We start from the raw sequence: 19,703 nt of genomic DNA, 5'->3' as shown, positions 1-19,703 counted from the left end.
GAATCCTTTCAAAACTTTATTTGCACGTTTAGTGACAATAGGTATAATGGCAAAGGCAAAGGCAAAATGTGTTCACAGTGTTTCAAGTTTAAAGTGTTTCAAGTAGCTTATAATGTGGAACAAAGGTTACACTCCCTGCTAAAATGCTGTGCAACAAAAATTCTGGTGTTGCTCGTTATTTTGTGATAGTGGCAAGGAGAAACTTGTGCTAAGCAAGGCTGTGTAGCACTGATAAAATAGCTACACTCTTACCTAAATCTAGTGAAGACTTGTCTGAAACTCTGACAGCCTGGACTTTCTGCTCAGTATCCACACTGATAAGGTCAGAATTGTCTGTCTTCTTTCTGTGGGCTGAAGCTTTTAAGCCTTCACTTCTTGATGGATTCTCTGATTTCTTTGCTTTGTTTTGGGTTTGCAAGACAGGTTCACTAAGATCCAAGAGATCCAGACCTGTTGATAATACTTAGAGACAAAATGTTAGAATTCAATGTTGTTTTAATTCAAATAGCTCACTTCTAAAAATTTGTTTTAATTGGAAAAAAAATTACTAATGTGTTTGCATTTGACTAGAGTAGATGCATATTTCCTGGCTAAAGATGATGACCAGCATATTCAAATATGTCTAGGGATTTCAGGTGCTTAACTGGATGCAGTTTAAAAAAGCTTGATTTGCATAAAAGGCTTTTCCTCTGAAAGTCTTAAAGATATCTTAGGTCTTAAGGCTATGGCCTTACTCCACAGATTTTCTTGTGTTGTGAGGGTTCCCTGTACAATTGAGCTTTTAGATAAGATTTGGTTTAATCTTATGATTTATCAAGTACTGGTAACAGCTGCTTAGGGCACTACTGTTGTGCCACATGCCATTACGGAAAAAGCTGAACAGTAGACAGCTTCTTGGGTGGACTTCTTGGGTCATAAAGGAATAATGGTGTGTTTATTAATGGTTTCTACTGTTGTTGCTGTTTGTCTTTTGGGGGATAAATATTGAATATAATTATAAATTCTACTGCTATTTCTATTAAGGACTATATCAGTATAAAAGGCATGTTCAGTCTCAGTTCTTCATTAAAAGTTGCTTAAAGAGTAACATTTAAAACTCTTCAGCACATAAAAGATAGAAAAACTCCCTCTTTATCATCATTTTATAGGGCAGGTGTTTTTGACAGATCAATTTGTATTATCTCTTGCAGTGCTTTATCTGTGTTCTTGGTAAATCACTGAATTTCATCAATCTTCATAGAATAAGTTTTTATTTTGTTATTAAATAAATCTAATTAGCCTCCTCAAATCGGGTAGATATTCAAGGCAGATATAGGGTCTACAGATACTTACTTTTTTACAACAAACATCACTCTTAAACAACCTGAAATATTTCTATTCATCCCTGTAATATCTTTAGCTATATATAAAAGAAAAAATATTATTTACAATTGTTATTTAATTCAGCATTCCAGTTTTTGTTATTAGAACTTGCATATTGCTTTAGACACATTAATTAGATGTGATGATAATCACCCAGCTGTCAATTATTCATTTAATAATTTGCATGTATATAGATTTTAATTAAATGGCTTCTAACAAGCCAAGTCATTTTATGAGACAGCAATAGAACTTAGTAGTGCTATGCTGATTTTACTGTATCTCAGCTGATCTGCGCAACCACTTTGATTACCTTTGCACAAATACCGAATAGGAGGAGGCCAATTTCTGAAAACACTTCCAAAGGACAATATACTTCAAATATAATTCAGTATAATTCAAAGGGCTTTCAGGATTCACTCTTACTTTTTATTTTCTGCTCTACTATCTCATCGCAACACAAAGGAGCTAAGAAATGTGTTAGATCCTTTCACAAACAGAGTGTCTGAACTCAGCCTGGATAAACTGTTTTGATATCTCCTCCCTTTTCTCTGACATCCCAGCCAAGTTTTTATTAAAGAAAATCTTTCTAGAGTAAGGAATGAATTTGGTTAAAACCAGACTAAATGAGGCTTTCCCATAGGTTAAAATTTTGCAAAAACAAAGATTGAGAATTGGTCAAACTGATATGTACTTCCTGTTGAACTTAAGTGCCCTTTAATTCAACCCCAGAGATCTGCTAGAATACATGTGATTTGGATCACATCAGATTTGCCCTCAAATGTAATGAACAAAGTTTTTTCTACTAATAGATCAGGCAATTATAATTTAATACCAGCTTATCATTTTGTGCAAATAGTAACAAATCAAGAAATCACTTGACAAAAATGTACTGTAATTAAGATAAAACTAAAAGTATTTCTCTCTAGTGAGGGATAGTAACGAATTTTGTTTACCTGCAGTATTTGATGTTACAGGCCTTGCAACAGCTTCTGGTTTAGTTTCACAGAGAAAGTCATCAATGGAGGGGCTCAGAAGGGGCCTGCTTTCTTGTTGCTCATTCACCAGCTAGCAACAAAAAAACCCAGGGTCACAGTGTTGTTGGGATGCAGAATTTAAAGAAACAAAACATATTCTCACAGTATCATGCGCTTTATTTTTGGTTGTGAGAGAGTAAGCTATTGCAATTAGAAGATGTACAAATAGCTCTGGGCTTAAAATAAAAAACTTTAGTTACTCTATTGGGGCAAAATTATAGTCCAGTTTTACAAATTGCACAAAAATAAAGCAGCAAGGTGATTTTTCCATAGCAATTATTGCATACTATTGCTTATAGGGCTAAAGTATACAAGGCCTGATGTAACTCCCTTCAAATCAATGGGTGAAGTTGGCCTTCTCTATCGCCAGGAGACTAAGCAGGGCTTTTTTAGTATTTGGAAGTGGTCTTTTTTTCACAAGTTACATGCCTCCCCACAGAACTTCCACAATATCATTTCATCTAGCAAACATGCATTAGCCCATTAAACAATAACCTGCTGAGACAGAAAACACTTCTCTGCAATACAAAGACATATGAATGACAGTGGATGGAGCCTGGTGAATGTATGAACTTCCTGCATGAGTTTTGACTGTGTGAAGACTTGTAATACAGTTTTTATTTATAAGCAGTTTTCCCTTTTTACTGTAATTGCATGAATGCATTGGTTTTCTCCTACCTAAAGGAAATCTCTGTATTACAGGCTATTTCATGTATTAGGGATTAAAAAGACAAAACAATAAAACAGTCTCGGAAATAAAAGTCTCCTCTGCAATCTATCTCTGATTGGAGGATCAAGACCTATGCTGAGCTGGATGGATGTCTGATGGTGTGGCCTGCATTTACTTAATCTTTAATAATGTGAAAACATGTTTTCCCTCTGTCTCTTGCTTTCATCTGGAGCTATTTATCCTCTCTGCTCTCCTTCTCTCCATTCTGTTCTCACTCTTTTTCCATTGTTGAATTTCCAAAATTTTCTCTCAGATATATTTGAACTTTTAAATTTAGGATGCTAACATGGACTAAAGCTGGCAAAAATGGTATTTACTCATCCTCATTTTATATTTGTTAATTACTGGCATTTAGCTACTCCAGTAGCAGGATTGCCTCTAAAGTTACTACAGCAAAACAGCTTAGATTCACTGTTTTTCAGTACTTGATTTCTGTATTACAAAGTTGCAAGAAAATACCAGAGCTATTGAAATAAAAAGTCCATTCTTTTGATGGATCAAACATTTAAGCTGGTACCTAACACTGACTGACCGTATAATATGTGCACTTATTCATTTGCCCAGGACCTTACAGTTTTGCACTGAAATACCAATTTACATGAGTAACACGGAAGACAGATGAGTGATTGCCTGCCCAACTGTGTGTAGCAGAACGTGCAAATGTGGGCACTTAATTTAGAAATCTGGCAATGATACTGTCCCAAACTCTAGTTCTGCATATGCTAAACCCAGACTGCAGATGCACCTTACAGGTGACTTAATCATGTGGGTTCTTAACTCTCTGAATTGATTGTCCAGGTTGCTGTCTCATTCAATCCACAGAAGTTACTTGCTTAATTTGGTAAATCTCAACACTTGATTGGCAATTGCATTTATACCAGCTGCACACCTTTGATTTCCATTAAAGTTGGCTCTACAGTACCCGCATTATCTCCAGGTCTATACTTTTACCTAATACTGATATTTAAGACTTAGGAGGACCTTATTTTTCTGTTTATGATTTGGTGACAGTCCTTACTCATTTCTATTGGTGAAAAAATGAAGGTGGATGCCTAGTTAATTCTTGTCCAAATTACTTTTAGTATTTTAGAAGTTTCTTTATGATCAAATCCAGATATCAGCAAAAATTGCTTGAATACATTTTTCTTTTTGGATTTACACATCCTGTTCTAGGAACAAGCATTAGCAACAGCTGCTGCACTTTTGCAACAAGTTGCATATTCGGGTGAACATGGCATCCAGCAGAAAGATTGTCAAAGCCTCTGGATCAGCTGGCTCTTCAATGATCTATTCTGTGATATACTAACAGCATTAAGAAAAGTCCTACACCATTTGGAGGAGTACAGGAGGGAAGAAAGAAGAGGTTCTATAGGAATCACTATAGATCTACATCAGTAAATGTAAAAACTTAACAGGAAATATTCTGTTTCTGTATCTGTAAGAGTATATAAATAGGGTACATTATCACATAAGATTTGGATGCCTATCAAGTTTCCCATTACATTCCATGGAAATTTTCTTTAATAGGAAAGAATGGGGGAAGGAGGGAATGAAGAAGGATTATGAGAACCAAGACAGCCAAGATCTCTCACTGGAGACAGTGAAGAATAGAAAATCTGAAGACCAACTGGAAAGGCAATTTATTGCCCAAACCTGTTGCGGGGGTAAGAGGATAAACTCTGGGAAGACCAGCAATAATGCTAAGAATCAGAGTCGTGGAGGGGAAGGAGACTAGAATCAACGAAGATCTGAATTTCTCCAAAGCTCAACTGAAGTATGAAGTAGCAGTTGTCTGGCAAATATTTTTTCTTTTCAAAGCTGGTTATCACGTCCTTAGAAATTTCTTTATTATGTTGTTTATATAAGGAAGACCTGCTCAGCAACAGGCCTTCATTAGTTTGATACCAGCAGTGTATTGTTCAAAGTCCCTTGATAAAATTCCACCATTAAACTGAAAGAAGATTGGTGGTAATATCCACTTAATCAATTTTGCCAGCAAACACCAAGATTTAATTTTTACTAAGTTGTGTCTTCTTTCTGCTACATTTGCAGCATTTTTGTTCAATTAGAAAACAAATAGGTTCCTCTTCTCTGACTCTCTTTTACTTTGGGAACATACATACTAAATTCATCAGAGATGGGCCACCCAAATGATCAGAGGAATACAGAACACATTTTACAGGGAGACTAAAAGAGTTTGACTCGCTTAGGCTAACAAAATGAAGATTGAGTAGGAATATAATTATTCTTCATGTATACATAAAGGGAGAGTGGTTAGATGACATTGGAAGAGGAAAGTTATTTCAGCTACAGAGAAAGCTTGGCACGACAACAAAGAGATCTGAATCGGCCATGAATAGATCTGGTCTGGGAATTAAAAGAATATTTCTAACTATCACAGCAGTGAAGTGTATGAACAGTATTTTTTTTAGGGTAGGGGGACAAAAAGCCTACCTATTTAAAATAGCTTTTGACAAGCTTTCTACATGGCTGTTTATGATGTGATTGCTTTTGAGAAGTGGACTGTGGCCCAGAGGATCCCTCCTAGTCCTGTATCCTATGCTCCCATGACTAAGGACTGGAAGCCGTAGGAGTGTCTTATTAAAAGGATTGTTCCTGTGAAAAATAATCTGCTTGCAACTGAAATATCTGGGTCAAAACAGATAGCAAATACATGATCAAGTCTACTAATTCTCAATATATACAAACTACATATGTATAGCAATAGAACATATTAGAAAAATATGTTTTTGACATGAAGCAGACATTTCATGATCAATCAAACCTTAACAGGTTACAGTGCCATGAGCTGATATTTTTGCTGTAGGTAAGCAGGCAGTGGGGTAGGTTTCTGACATTACTATGTATGCAATGCCGCTTGGTAAGCCCTCGGTCTCACACTTTGAATTTCATTTTGCTGCCTCATATATTGTACCAGATTTATCCCTAGTTTAACTCTGCTCAAGCTATTAGAGTTATATCAGGCATGAATTTGGAGTAGTGCTATAAAACATTCATGAGATGAAAACTATTATCTATATTAAAGTAATAATTTATGGTTCTCAAGCACCTTGCAGGGTGAGTATCACAGAATGCTTTAAAACATTCATGAATCAAGCCTGGCACCACCACAGAGCTGAGAAGTATTATCTCTATGTTGCAGATGAGAGAAGCAAAGTGAAATTAAGCAAGGCACCCAACACCACCCAGCACTGGAGGAAGCAGCGCTGGGAGCAGGAGCCAAGGCGGCTGGCGCTGCACCGCTGCACAGTTATTTATGCGTGCAATATCTGCATGCACGCCAAGCAGTATAGACTCAGCCTGTGAAACTGTTGATTTTGGAGTACTAATTTAGCCAGTGAGTGCCATAAATTCTCATAATATCTCTAAGAACTTTATTTTTCTTTATAAAATTCATTTTAATTACAGAAAAAGCCCACACACTCCTTTAACTGAAGGATATCTAAAATCTGTGGAGAGTGATACTCCCTGCTACTAATACATCTGAAGAGACTCATCCATAGTATAAAATACTCCTTCTAAATTCAAATTAATTTTCTGTGACTGACTTCTGCTGTTGGACAGCACAACAGAAAAAGGTGCTTTTTCTCACCCCAGTATTGCTATCGGAACTTTTTGTTCCAAAAAGCATACATGTGCGGTTTTTTTGGCGCTTTGGGAGAGATACTGGGAGAGTCAAAAGTGCCATCTGAATGGCTGATATCAGCCCCACTGCTTAAATATACTCAAAGCAAGAATTACTTAGCGGAGGTCTGAGACAAGGCACAGAAGCTGGGTCAGGTGGTGGCAGTTGCTGTGCTGGAGGCCATGTCTGCCATATTTCCCCTCAGCACAGGCTGGGCAGTGCTGCAGCCGAGGGCACTGAGGGGAATCACCTGGTCTCCATTTTCTGTGCCCTGTCACCTGCCCCATCCCCAGCTGTCTGCATTTATTCACCTGATGTAGCTGTTTATTTGTAGCTGCCTTTGCTGCTGAATTTTCCTTTCCTCAGTGCTCTGCTTTGGCTTGTGGTGTCCATGCTGCCCTCGGAGCTGCTGTGTGAGGAGCAGGCAGTGGCAGCTTATGGATGGTTCCCTCTCTGGGTGATCCTCAGGCCTGAAGGGTAGGTGGGAGCCCAATGAATGGTGGTGGTTTGGGGTCAAAAATATAAAACCCTAGGTGGGCCTGGGTGTGGGTGTGCTGGGGCAGGAGAGGAGATGTTGCTGTGGAAGAGGCGCAGTGCTGGCCCCCTGAAAGGGAGCAGTGGCCATGAGAGGGATTTCTTCTTTCTAGCCAATATCCTGCCTGGTCTTAGCTTCCCTCAGTCACCCAGCCACCACCTCTCCCTCTGCCCTGCAGTCACCCCTGAATCCTCCCAGGCCTTATGTTCTCTCCTTGCCCCCACAGAAACTCCCTGCCTGGTAAAACATCTTCCTGGAGCCTCAGCCCCAGGGCCTCTCCTCAGGCCTGGCACTGCCCTAGGGAGCCTGCACGGGGCTCAGCAGGTGCCCAGCTGCTACCATGGTGGCAGCTCAGCTGTCCTGTAAAAACTTGTTTTCTGCTCATCTTCAGGGCCTTCGGCTTATGGTTTTAATGCAGGTGCTTCTTGCAATGCTGATGTCGGTGGTGCTGTGTTTTATTATGCCAGAGACAATGAGATTATGTATGTATACAGCAACTGCTATGGCTTTGATTTTGCTTTGCTCCCAGTCTACATCTTATGTTGTAGTATGAGAGTTATGAAATACCTAGGGAGTAGCCTGATTTTAAAATAAAAAAAGAAAAAAAAGGGGGTGGGCAGCTGACTGGGCTCTGTTGTGAAGTTTCCACAGAGCAGCTTAGTTTGGCCTTAAGGCAGAGGAAGCTGGAGCACACCTGGTGCTCCGGGGAACAGCTGAGAGCTGTAAGACTTCTTACCTAGTGTCACATTTACAGCTGAAAATGTTCACCTGCACAACCTGCCCTGCTCATGGCTACAAGTGCTTTGTCTGCTTTCTCTTCCTAGAGTGCTGGGCTTACGCTGTGGGAGTGCTGGAGTGCACTGAAGCTGTCAGTAAGGTATGGTCCTGACATCCCATTTTATATACTCTCTTACTGCATTACTGATCTTGATCTGTTTGCAGTGCACAATGCATGCTGTTTTGTTTCTTTTTTTAAATGTTAGTAGGGCATAACATAATGCTAGTCTTTAAGATAAATTATTTGGAATCTAAACTGGGGGGTTCCAGTCAGGCATAGGCAGCTAATTAGCACCTATGTTTTGAGCACATAGTGAACTAGTTCTCTTAAATTAAGTGCCCAAATTCCCTCCATGTTCAACAGGGAGAGATATATGCCTCTAAAAGTAACTCTGGAGGGAGATCCTGCCTGCCTAATTTAGGCTGTCCCTCAGGAGGCTCTCAAAGGCACCTAGCTTTCCCACTGGCTATATATGGAACTTACTTTAGGAGGACTGATTCAAGAGGCACCTAAAATTTAGATGTAAGTAGCTACCCAAGTTACTTGGATTGGATTCTACCCATTTTGTCACCTGAAGCTGATTGAATTACTCAAGGCACTAATTTAGGAAGCCCCAAACTACTAATGGGTAATCCCCTATACAGTTCAGCAGCAAAGCTGCTCCTGGGCACTTACACGTTTTGCTGTACTGCCCACTCACTGTGCTGGTGAGAGTGTGGTTGAGCTGCTGACTGCATCAGTGAAATGATCTGACCTAGAAAGCTCAGGGTGTGGTAATGAGCATGGGAAAAAGCAGGAACCTTTTAACTCAGACTTTCTATTGGGGAAATTGTATTTTTTAACTTTACTCTGAGAAGCTTGTCTGCTGCTTGGGTGAGACTGGATAAATAGGTGAACGAGTTAGATTAATTTGAGTAGTTTGTAAGTGTTACACTGCCCTTTTAACATAACCAGAGGCATCTACTAAGGCATCAGCTAACTTAAATCACTAATTATTTGTATGATACATAGCAATGGCTTCCTGATAGATAGGTTTTTTGCACACATCTGGCATGTCATGATCTTTGGTGGCACTCACTAGGATAAGAGGAAACAAGTGAATTAATTTCTACTAACTAGCTCTTTCTAAAAACTGATAAATGAGAACCACAACTAGAAATTGAGGTTATTGTTCTCTAGAGCATAACTGGAAGTACTGGCCTGACAGTTGTGTCTGTGGATTATTATCTTGGCAGGATAAGAACTGGAAGACCTCCTTTTCTGCTCGCTGAGGGAGGTTTGAAAAGGGAACTCCTGACAAAATCACTAGTCTCGTGCTAAAAGTTCAAATTGCATGAGTTATGTTTTTCTTCACCCACTTTTCTAGCATGTTTATAAATATTTCACAATCAAAATTACCACCTCACACTTTATTTGCTATTGTATAGTAAGTGTGATCGCTACTTGACTTCTTGCATCATCCTTGTGACAGGGTGATACTAATTTTTTCTCTGTCACTCTAGTGTGAATTTATGTTCCAACCAAATATTTGGTTTTCACAAGAACAGAGAATCAATTCACAGGGCACGCACTATAACTGAGTTCCACCTCATGTGAATTGCAGGAAGCTCTAAAACTGAGACAAGCTCATTTCACCCTCCTGCAAAGAGCACTTTGGTGTTGCTGCCTCTGAAAACTAGTCTTGCTCAGCAGGTGATAACTGGTACTCTGTTGCTAAGTAGTAGGAAGTGTGTGGAGTGGCCTGTGAATCAGAGGTGATGGTATCTTACCTGAAATCACACAAGTCAAGTGACCCCCTGGGGCTTAATGCAAACAACTGACAGAGGGCTTGTGTGAAGTCAGAGAAGCTGTGGGAGGATTACTATAGCCACTGTATTGGATATTTAAATTCACATGCCAGCTGTGTTGTTCAAAACCTATGCTTGTTGTCTAAATCGGTAAATGATAACATGCTTGTGTTGCATCTTCATAAACAGCAGTTGCACTGCTTGGTGATAACTCTTGCTGTGATCGCTGTGTGACAGTAGCATCCTATCTGTGTTTGTAAGTGCTGACCTGTAAAAGTTATGGTGTATAGTTGCAAGGTAGAACTAAATAGCTCACAGTTCACCATCTCTTTCCCTCTGTTCCTCTTGGTCCGGCTAAAGGAAACTAAACATGGGAATTGTAGTTGTATCTGGCTCCTGCATTTTGGCCTCGCTCCAGCAAAGCACTTAAGTGTGTCCTGCAAAACTCAAGGTTAAGCATGCTCTTAACAGTCTTGCTGGATCAGAGCCATGGGGGAAGGGAAGGAAAGTTGCCCTTGTCGTATTTCGACTGTGACTGACAATTTGGCCTTTACTACTCATATAAAAATGTGATTTACTGTACATCTGTCTGTTGCATTAATATCTGCGTGCTCTATGCACTTTTTAAGTAAAGGAAGCTGTTTACTAAAACAGAGTGCCTCCCTTTCCTGGGTGTTAGAAGATTTTATTTATTTATTTTCCCTCACTTGGCTATGCATCGTTTTCATGGTGTTACCCTGCGATTTGTGTTTTAGCCTCTCCTCTTCCCTGTATCGCTCTCTGAACTGGAGAACTAATCTACAATGGTGATCAAAGACAAAATTAACTCATCATAGATGCTTAGAGATCCTTGAAGTAATATAGTCACTAAGAAATTACAAAATGTTCCTTTAAAGAAATTATTTCTGTAATGTTAGTTTATGGAAGTACCTAGTCTGTACTCCTAAAATGGCCTGCTAGTTAATCGAGGGATTAACAAATTTGACATGTAAGCTGAGTAAATGTAGGCTGGGAAAGTCTTGTAGAACAGGAAGGCTACAGAATCTGAAGTTATCTGTTCAGAAAGCCCTGAAGAAACCTATGCTGTGGGAGGAGGCACAAGTGCCATGACAGTATCTACAGGGAACAAATGGTAACTCATGATGCTAGATTCTGGTTTCTGTATCATTCATTGAAATTACTTTTTGTGTGGCAACTCCACCTGAAGAGGAAGTCTGACTTGGAGAACCACAGTTCTCAAATGCTTTCAAATAAGGTGCAGAGGACAGAAACTAGAGGAGTCTGGTTTCACTCAGATTGCAGGGATTACATTTGTACTCTTGCAGCATCTCTGGGGGCAACTATGATGATTGCTTACAAAATATTAGAAAATTATTTAATGTTTTTCATTAGCTGAAAGTAAGACTGCCAGCACATGGAACTCAGCTCCATATACAAATTCTTTGTGAACTACCAGTGATGCACAGATAAGTTCAAGGGTTTCAGCAGTAGTAGATTGTATACAGCCTCATGCACTATTCTGAGTATGGCACATAATCAAATGTCAGTTTAGATGAAAGATGCACAATTGCTGCTTTTTAAAGACCAAATCTTCATGCTATAGCAGCATGAAGATAAGAGATATCATGGCTTATCACAGAATGTAATTTTTATAAAGCTTATGTCACTCCTACTGATCTTCAGCTGTGGTGAAAATGCCCTTTGTTCATTTCCCATGCAACAAAATTCATCTTTTACTGTACTCTTGCTATATCTTTGCATATAGGCTGTAATTACTTTGAAATCACACAGATTTTTCTTGTCCTTTCTGTGGATTTTTCTTTTAAAACAGAGTTCTGTAGCATATTGAGAATAAGGCTGTAGTTTTGGATGCATCACTGTGGGCAGTCACAGGAACCAAGTCATAATTTCTTGCTAAGTTATACAGTCTTTCTCCGTAGGGATCTGTCATGGCATGTGTGTTTGCTTTGAAATGTATTTGCAGATTGAAAAGCTTGAAACTGGAAAGCTGTTTGTGAATTTTTTTGGACTTGCAATTCAGTAGAACAGTTTCACTGTACAAACAGCAATAGAATGTAGAACAACTGTAGTACATGGCTTGCAACTCTTTAACAGGATAGTATATTTTTACTTAGAGTATTCATGAATGAAGAACCAACAAATTTCTGAAAATTAATTCCTATTCATAAATAATTAATATTAAAAAAACCAGGGTTAAACTGACACTATATTATTTACAAAAAATGTTTGTCCAAATCTTTCTGTGCTTATGGAATGGTAAGGCATTTTAAAATGTATGAAACAGTATAGTTAACTTTTTTATTTTACAAAAAAATTACACCATCAATTCCCATGGTAATTTCAAATTAAATCTGTTATTTTGTGGGAAAATGTATTTAATTTATGTGACAGAGAAGTCTGTATAACTTTAGGCAAGCAGCCAATTTATGACTTTTAAGCATATTGTCAAGGCAACTTTATTATACTCATGAGAATATTTCTGCTGAAATTATGCATACTGCCCTAAAAGCAGTAATAGTGTTAAGCAATATTTAACTTAGAGGTAAAGAACCAATTAGTATTTGTACTGCTAAGCATGCATTTATGCATTTTGTATTTTCTTTTTTACTCTTGTATTTACCCTGTTTTAATAATAGATGAAAAGAGTTATCAGTAGGACTTAAGAAGTGTCCCCTGCTAAACTACTCAAAACTCTTACAATAAATCAAATGAGACAGATTTGATATACGGAAGATACTGCTAATGAACTTATCATGAATCCTTTAAAAAGAATATAAAAATATGATCTCAGGTCTAGTCCTCCTAAGAACAGGGAGGAAATTGCCACTGCTCTCAGAGGGCAGATTGGAATGTACAGTGAATTATTGCAGTCCAAACTTAAGTATTGTCATTATCTAAAACTGGCATGATTTTTGCCTTTTTTTACATTAATGTATATCAATTAGTTAAAATGGAGTTAATTCTGGTTTAGATTGGTATAAAAGAGAACAGAAGCTAATTACATTCACTTTAACTTTTCACCATTCTGCTATAACGTTATTTAGTAAACATTTATGGAGTGGGCTGTAAGTCAATGCAAGTCTAACGCTAAGAAGCTTAGAGTGAACATGATTGATTCAAATGGGACTGTTAACCTTTATATGGAACACTGTGATTATGCAATCAAATTTATGTAGTAAGTCCTTGATACACACATCAGAAAATCTACTAACAACATTGGGAGCTGAACATTAGCTATCTTTACTCTGTTTCCTTTATAAAATTGAACGGAAGCATTTGAAAGATCTCCTATCAGAGTTTAAAAAAAACCAACAAAACAAACAACCCCCCCCCCAAAACCCAGAACAAAACAAAAAGCCCAACTGACCAAGCAAAAAAACCCCAAACAAACAAACAAAACTACCAACCAAAAAAACCCACAAACCCCCAAAACCCCCCACCAAACACCAAAACAGTGGAATTTAGGCAGTGGAAATGTTTGAGTGTTTTACTCGTAAGCCCTTGAGCAAATATAAATGTGCTTGGATCAACTAATGGCATGCAAAAAACCTAATACCTCAGAGAGAGACTATTAAAAAGTCTTAAGCATCTGGTGGAGTTAATTGGGGCGTAGTCATGAAACATCTCTTTTTTTTTTTTTGACAACTTGTGTGTTGTAGCCTGCATTTTTCATGGGATTGGATGAATTTCAGCATGTTTCTTATAATGTAATTTCAACTTTTAAAATTTCTTCTTTGCAGTTCAAATTCTAAAACTAAGTGTTCTGTAGGTTAACTTTTTAAATTATAAGCAGTCAATATCAAAACTGTACTCTGAGCAATGTCTGTGTAGTTCATGTAAATTCTAAGTAGGCAGCTCCCATATTTTTCAGTTACAAACAGAAGTGGGGATAGCTTTCAATATATACTTTGCATTTCTTTTTCCTATTGGTGAAGTTTTCATGGACTCCCATTTCTGTTCCATATAATACCAGAGTATATTTGCCACAGGATCATCCTGGACATGAATCACCTCCTGTAGGTCTTATTTCTTTCTATTATCTTTATAGGGATCCTACCATCACTAGCTCTCCAATGTATGTACTCTAATGAAGAACTGAAATTAGGTGTGATGAATCTGGGATAAATAACACTTGTGACCCTGAGATTTGTCTGTTTAAAATCAGGCTGGCAAGGCGTTTAAGCATGCACTTTTTTTACTGTTCAATAAAGTAGTTAATCATATTTTAAAGTATAAGTGTGGATCGAAGTACTTTATTAAATCAGATCCTTTGAAGTTCACTGACCTGTAGTAAATTGGGAATTTCATAGCTGACTGTACAATTAAACTTTGACTCCAGGGGATATTTAGGTTTAAATTTCTCATTAGAAAGTAATTCTGAAGTGAGCTTTTTTCCTCCTGACAAATGCAAAGAAGCTGTGAAGAGGTTAAACAAAAATTTTATTTTGGAATTCAAATCAAACTTTTATGCACAATTTTTCTCATTGATATCCCTGCTTCAGTTAGAAGTATATTGGTTCATAGCTTAACTTCCAGTTAATCTTTGAACCTTCAGCAAACTTTCTTTCACTTTTTCTAGGTTCTATTCATATAAAAATACCTTATTTCATTTGTTCCAGTCTCTTCTGGATTATCTTTAAAAAGATAAAGGGAGACAGCAACATGGTATAGAGTTATGTTTTACAAAATCCCATTAGTACTGAAAGCTCACTGTGTTGATGCTTGAAGTATTAAATTTGGCAACTACTGAATGCTTTCTCACACCAATAAAGTGACTTTCATTGAAAGTAATTGAGACAGAATCACAAAAAATAGATACTGAAAGGCCTATTCAATTACCAAGAATACGCCTCTGCTTATTGTAGTAGACTCATTACTGCTGGTCGCGATTCCCAGTTGCCATATATTGGCATAGCCCCACTGGAGGCTGCAGTACTTTTTTGGTTCGTGGTATTTGAAGATTTGCCTCCAGATCTGATGATATAAAATAATCTGTGATTTGGAAACTTCCTGAAAATTTAATTCACAGTATTTATGTCAACAAATAAGTTTCATATTTTACGAGAAGGGGTTTGCTAGGAGCATAACAATAAAATGTGAATATTTATCTGACTTGTTCTGTGTTGGATATGACATTTTCCAGAGGAAGAGAGCAAAGAGGCATCTCTTAAAATATAAATTCAAGGGCCTCCATACATTATCACTATTTCTCTCAAAACAAGGACTTAGAGTCTCTTCGTTGTATATCAGATTCCACTTATGCTTCCTGTGGAGTCTGCTTCCACAGTCAGACATGATTAATCCTCCATTCATCAAAGACTTTTGGAAATGGGAGATTTCACTTTTTTTTTTTTCCCCACCCTTAGAAAAGCCAGTACTCCTCTATCTGGGCTTGTTCTGGGCATTTTACTTGCAGGTTTCTTGCTTAGTTAGTTGTAGGGATGGAGTAACAAAGATACCTAATGTAAATAACTACTTCCTAAGATATACACGTGCCTGTACTGAGTTTGGTGGTGGTGATAACTTTGGAAAGACCAGGCCTTATTCTCATGACCCAATTTAATCTGGCTTGGGAAGTTTGCAGCCAATTTGGAACTCATGTGTTTCACCCTGTGAGCAGCAACCACATCCATCTGTTTCATCATGTAAAGAGCAGAGACAAACACTTTGATGGTGATGGCTAAATGTATATCGCAATATAGCAGTGCGTTATTCTGAATGAATGGTCTGAACGAGAGGTTTACACAGACACACTAGAGAGACAGCATCTCAAAACGACATTACAGCCAGACAGTTAGGATACAAATGATGTATGCAATATGGTCATATAACTGCACATCACACATACATGATGCAGAGATGGCTATGGAAAATACTCACTTTTTCACTTGATTCTGCTTCCTTTTGGCTTCTGCACCCCTTTGGTGCATAGCAGGGAAGTAGGTATTTGTGTTTAGTGGAAGAAATTACACTGACTAACAGACACAAGCATTTTACTCATAAATTTATCATAGACTATTGCTGAGTAGACTGACAGACAACCACTACAAATGGTGCATTAAACATTTAATGAACCCAGGCTGAACTCCTGCCCCTGTTGAAGCCAGTGGAAGTTTTGCACTTTTGGTGGGTGGGCGCGTAGAGGGGGCAGCATTTTATGTTGGTTTCTAATTGTTTGTTAACCACTTAGTAGAATATTAGAAATGATGCCTTAAAGGGAGCATCCTTTTTCTTTGTGAAATTACTTCATAGACATTGGAGTTCACCACAAGCAAAATACGCTGTTCAACAGGGGCTGAGGAGATTGCCAGACCTGGTTTCCAAAGTCGATGATGCTATTTCTATAACGTGTATTAGTGCAGCACATCTGTGATACTCTGTAAGAGAAGTATGTGCTGGCCTTGTGTGCATCTTAAATACTTCCAAAAAGTACAGTAGCTGTTATCCTAAAACATGAAAGGAATAAAACAGGATTGTGGATTTTGTTGAAGGCTCTCACATAAGAACAACTATGTGGTAAGATTACTTCCATTAAACCTCCTGATGAGTAGGAACAACTTGTGTGCACTAAATATTAACAGTAAACTAAATGGACTTGCGTGGGGAACAAATTCATGTCTGTGAGTGGCCAGAGGGAATAAAGTCCACTCTTGTAGTGAGATGGAAGTGCTGTGTGTTACAGTGGTGTTCAGTCACTGTCTTCAAGAAACTAATGAAACCACCCAAGGCTTGATGGCTACTCCAAGGTGTAAGGCTTAGTGGGATGATGTTATGTCCTTCCTTTGACTGAAGTCGTAGAAATGAAAGCAATGGGGCATGCAAAATAACGTATTCTGACCTGGACCAGGAGCAGAATCCCCATGAGAGCTTAGGAATGGGATCTGAGATACTGAAAATGACACTACTGTGAAGTGGTTTTTTCTTATTTTATATATGCATTGAATATGAATATTTTATATATGCATTGGGAAGGAATATTTGTGGCGTGAATACTGATGGCATGACTTATAACTGACACTTTAAATTGGTTTTAAATAACTTTCTGGTAACTGACATATGCTGTACTTTCTACAGATCCCTTTATTTGGGGGGGGGGGGGGAAATGCATTTTTGTTTAAATTTTCATGTCAAAACCTCTAAAACCCCAAGCGAGTACATTATTTACCCCATGCTATTTTTTTTCACCGTGTCAGTGAGGACCCGTGGTGCGAGATCCTCTAGCAGATGGGTTCAGCCAGCACCACTAAAGCTGGAACCGCACCGAGGGGAAGCTAGGGAGCGGGTGAGGCTCCCCTCCGGCTGCCTGCGCCGCGCTGCGCGGGGGCCTTGTGCATCTCCCGTGCGGCTGCGGCCGGGCCGGGCCGCCGCGGCCGGTGACTCGCGCTGTGTCCGCGGCCTCCTCAGAGCCCCGCGCTCCGCCCACCTGTGATGTCATAGTAAGGAGGGGCTTTTCTTCTGCAGACTCCTCCCTCGGAATCTCCTTCATCACCATGGCAACAGCCTTATCTGCCGCCCTAGAGCCTTTCCCCTACAACAGCGAAATCAACAATGGCGCGAGTCAGCAGCGAGCCTGGCAACAACCGCTTCCCAAAAACACACCCCAGCACCATCCAGTCGTTAAACGGACGGCGTTTACGGCTGGAAGCAAAGCTTGGTTGAAAGCAGAATACACAAACACCGTTTAAAAATAAATAATGATAAATTATCTGTGAACCCGTTAGTTAACAACGCGGTCGGGGTCTAGCCGTAGTCTTGTGACTTGTTGGAGTTGCCCCAATGAAGTCAACGGGAATACGGCACTGCCTTGCTGGGGCAAGACTGGCTGGAAATACTCCAGTGCGAACGGAAGGATTTGGACCTTCTGCAGGATAGGATCTCCATAGGAGTAAGGTCTGGAGGATCAGCCCCTTGATTTAATTTTAGTTACCCAGAAGTTTAGATCTGAAATACCTGGTTTTTCCTTACAAATAGCATCAAGCTGATTTTGCAAATAAAGCACAGTTCCTTGTATTTCACTGAGGCAAACTCTCCCTGAAATTTGAATGTATAACCTGTAGGGCTGGGCCTGCAGCGTTTATAGCTCTAGTAACATTTTAAAAAGCAATTTACATCATATAAACAGTCTGGTGGTTTGCTAACAGAATAGATGGAGCCAAATTCTGCCATCATAGGCATTGCTACAGTTCTCCCAAAAATGGTCACTGTTGTTAAACTTACTGTAAGGATTTTTTTTAAACTTCACTTTTCTTAAAACTCACTTAATATATTGCAAATATTCAGGACAAAGTTAAAATATTTTAACGTTATTTAACATTTTAGCCAAACAAAAAATGCACTAACATTATGTGCCACAGTCTCTTTGAAGTCATACTCTTCATTTAAAAACGGTATTCATCTTCTTGAATTCACATGGATTTCTGTATTTTGATCTCTTACGCTCTTGCAAGTGACAGAGAAAGTCTGAGCGTACGCATAAAGCATAGCAGCAGAACTGTATTGTGCTAGTGACCCTGGGCATGTCCTTACTATTACACTTTAAAAGCTCCCATTGATTTCCATGGAAGTTTTAGCTGTGCAAAGACTGCAGGATCTGGCTCCATAAAAGCAGTATTTTACACTAGACAAATATATTTAAATACTTAAAAGTCTATTGACAGAAGGGGTTCTTTAGTACCACATCATATACTAGAATTACTTTCACTAGCACTGTATTCTTTGTCCAATAAAAAACCACTATTGCTTATACTGAACTATAGGTTGTTTCAGAAACATTTCATCGATTGCAGGTAAAAACGTTACATACTATTGCGGTTTTTGAACAGATTTTATTAATCGTCGCTTCAATCTTAGGTTAGCTTGCTTGTGCAACACATCATAGTTTCCCTGCAGAGAGTTCTTTGCATGCTGCAAGAAATTCTCAGAGCAGAAGTGTCATAAATGATAAGCATGCTGGTTTTGTGATGCCTTTGATATCCAAAGAACTGCAAAGTCATTGTAAAATTAAATAATTCAATGGGAATTACTTCTAATTGGTAAGCATATCAAAGGTTCTTGGCCAATTATGTATTTACTCTGTTCATGATTCATATAACATATTCCAGGTCTATGAAGCTTGTTTCTAGTATGACGCATGGAGCTATCGTTAGCTAGCACTAATAACATGCTCTTTGATCTTTATAAAAGGTAGTCCTTTTGTGCTGAGTGCTAGAACAAAATAGTTTATCAGCTAGAAAGGATGCATTGGAAAGCATGCAGTGCTTTTTATTTCTTGCAGAGTAAAAACCCACCAAAGCAAAGGTCAGGTCACTTTTTTGAAGACAGAGCCACTTTTTCTTCAAGGTTTCACCTACTGCCTGAAAAGAGTCATGATACTTGTATTAGTGCCTGCTGTTAACCTTTTATAAACATAACTCTGCAAAACCCTGGGAGTGGTTGATACCATATATAAAATCTGTCTCATCAGTTTAAAGTGGCTATAATACGATGTAGAATAGTAACCTGATGAATACCTCTGTGCTACTTTTTGTGAGCAGACTTCGTATATTTGCTACTCAAAGCAAGTGGTTTGATACTACTTTTTTTTTTAGGTCTTGCTTTTAGCCTTCCTAAAAGACTACATGTATATCAGGTTGATTTATTTCTGGCTACTCAGCCTATGGTATGAAAAACATTATTCTGAAACGAGAAGTTAGTAGGCAATTTCCTGGACACCAAAGCGAAAGGCACTGCAGTGAAATAGCTTAAATTCTCACATTCTGGTGGAGAGATACGCAGGTCACCAAATCATTGGAAAATCCAGTTTTTTATTCT

The 19,703-nt window shown here is 38.5% G+C and overlaps 1 protein-coding gene and 1 long non-coding RNA gene across 4 annotated transcripts in view; one reads left to right on the top strand and one right to left on the bottom strand.

The window, feature by feature from the left end:
- Positions 1-17,421, bottom strand: part of PEX5L (peroxisomal biogenesis factor 5 like) — a 39,683-nt gene extending 22,262 nt beyond the window's left edge. Inside the window, exons 1-4 of one of the 3 annotated variants that reach the window (XM_050902238.1) lie at positions 17,317-17,421; positions 15,774-15,812; positions 2,316-2,427; positions 253-462 (exon numbers count right to left, since the gene is read on the bottom strand). In XM_050902238.1, coding sequence (XP_050758195.1) covers positions 253-462; positions 2,316-2,427; positions 15,774-15,812; positions 17,317-17,385 — 430 coding nt within the window. In that variant the 5' untranslated portion in view covers positions 17,386-17,421. The remainder of the gene's footprint in view (positions 1-252; positions 463-2,315; positions 2,428-15,773; positions 15,813-17,316) is intronic. The other 2 variants (XM_050902239.1, XM_050902240.1) reach the window with 2 other exon arrangements.
- On the top strand, positions 7,170-18,643 carry LOC127019919 (uncharacterized). The gene is made up of 3 exons (XR_007766998.1): positions 7,170-7,249; positions 8,132-8,184; positions 17,355-18,643. It is a non-coding gene; the product is annotated as an uncharacterized LOC127019919 (long non-coding RNA).
- The last annotated feature ends 1,060 nt before the right edge of the window (positions 18,644-19,703 follow it).

This window comes from Gymnogyps californianus, chromosome 10 (assembly GCF_018139145.2).
Source record: "Gymnogyps californianus isolate 813 chromosome 10, ASM1813914v2, whole genome shotgun sequence".
NCBI lineage: Eukaryota > Metazoa > Chordata > Aves > Accipitriformes > Cathartidae > Gymnogyps > Gymnogyps californianus.
This window is presented reverse-complemented; position numbering and strand designations above follow the sequence as displayed.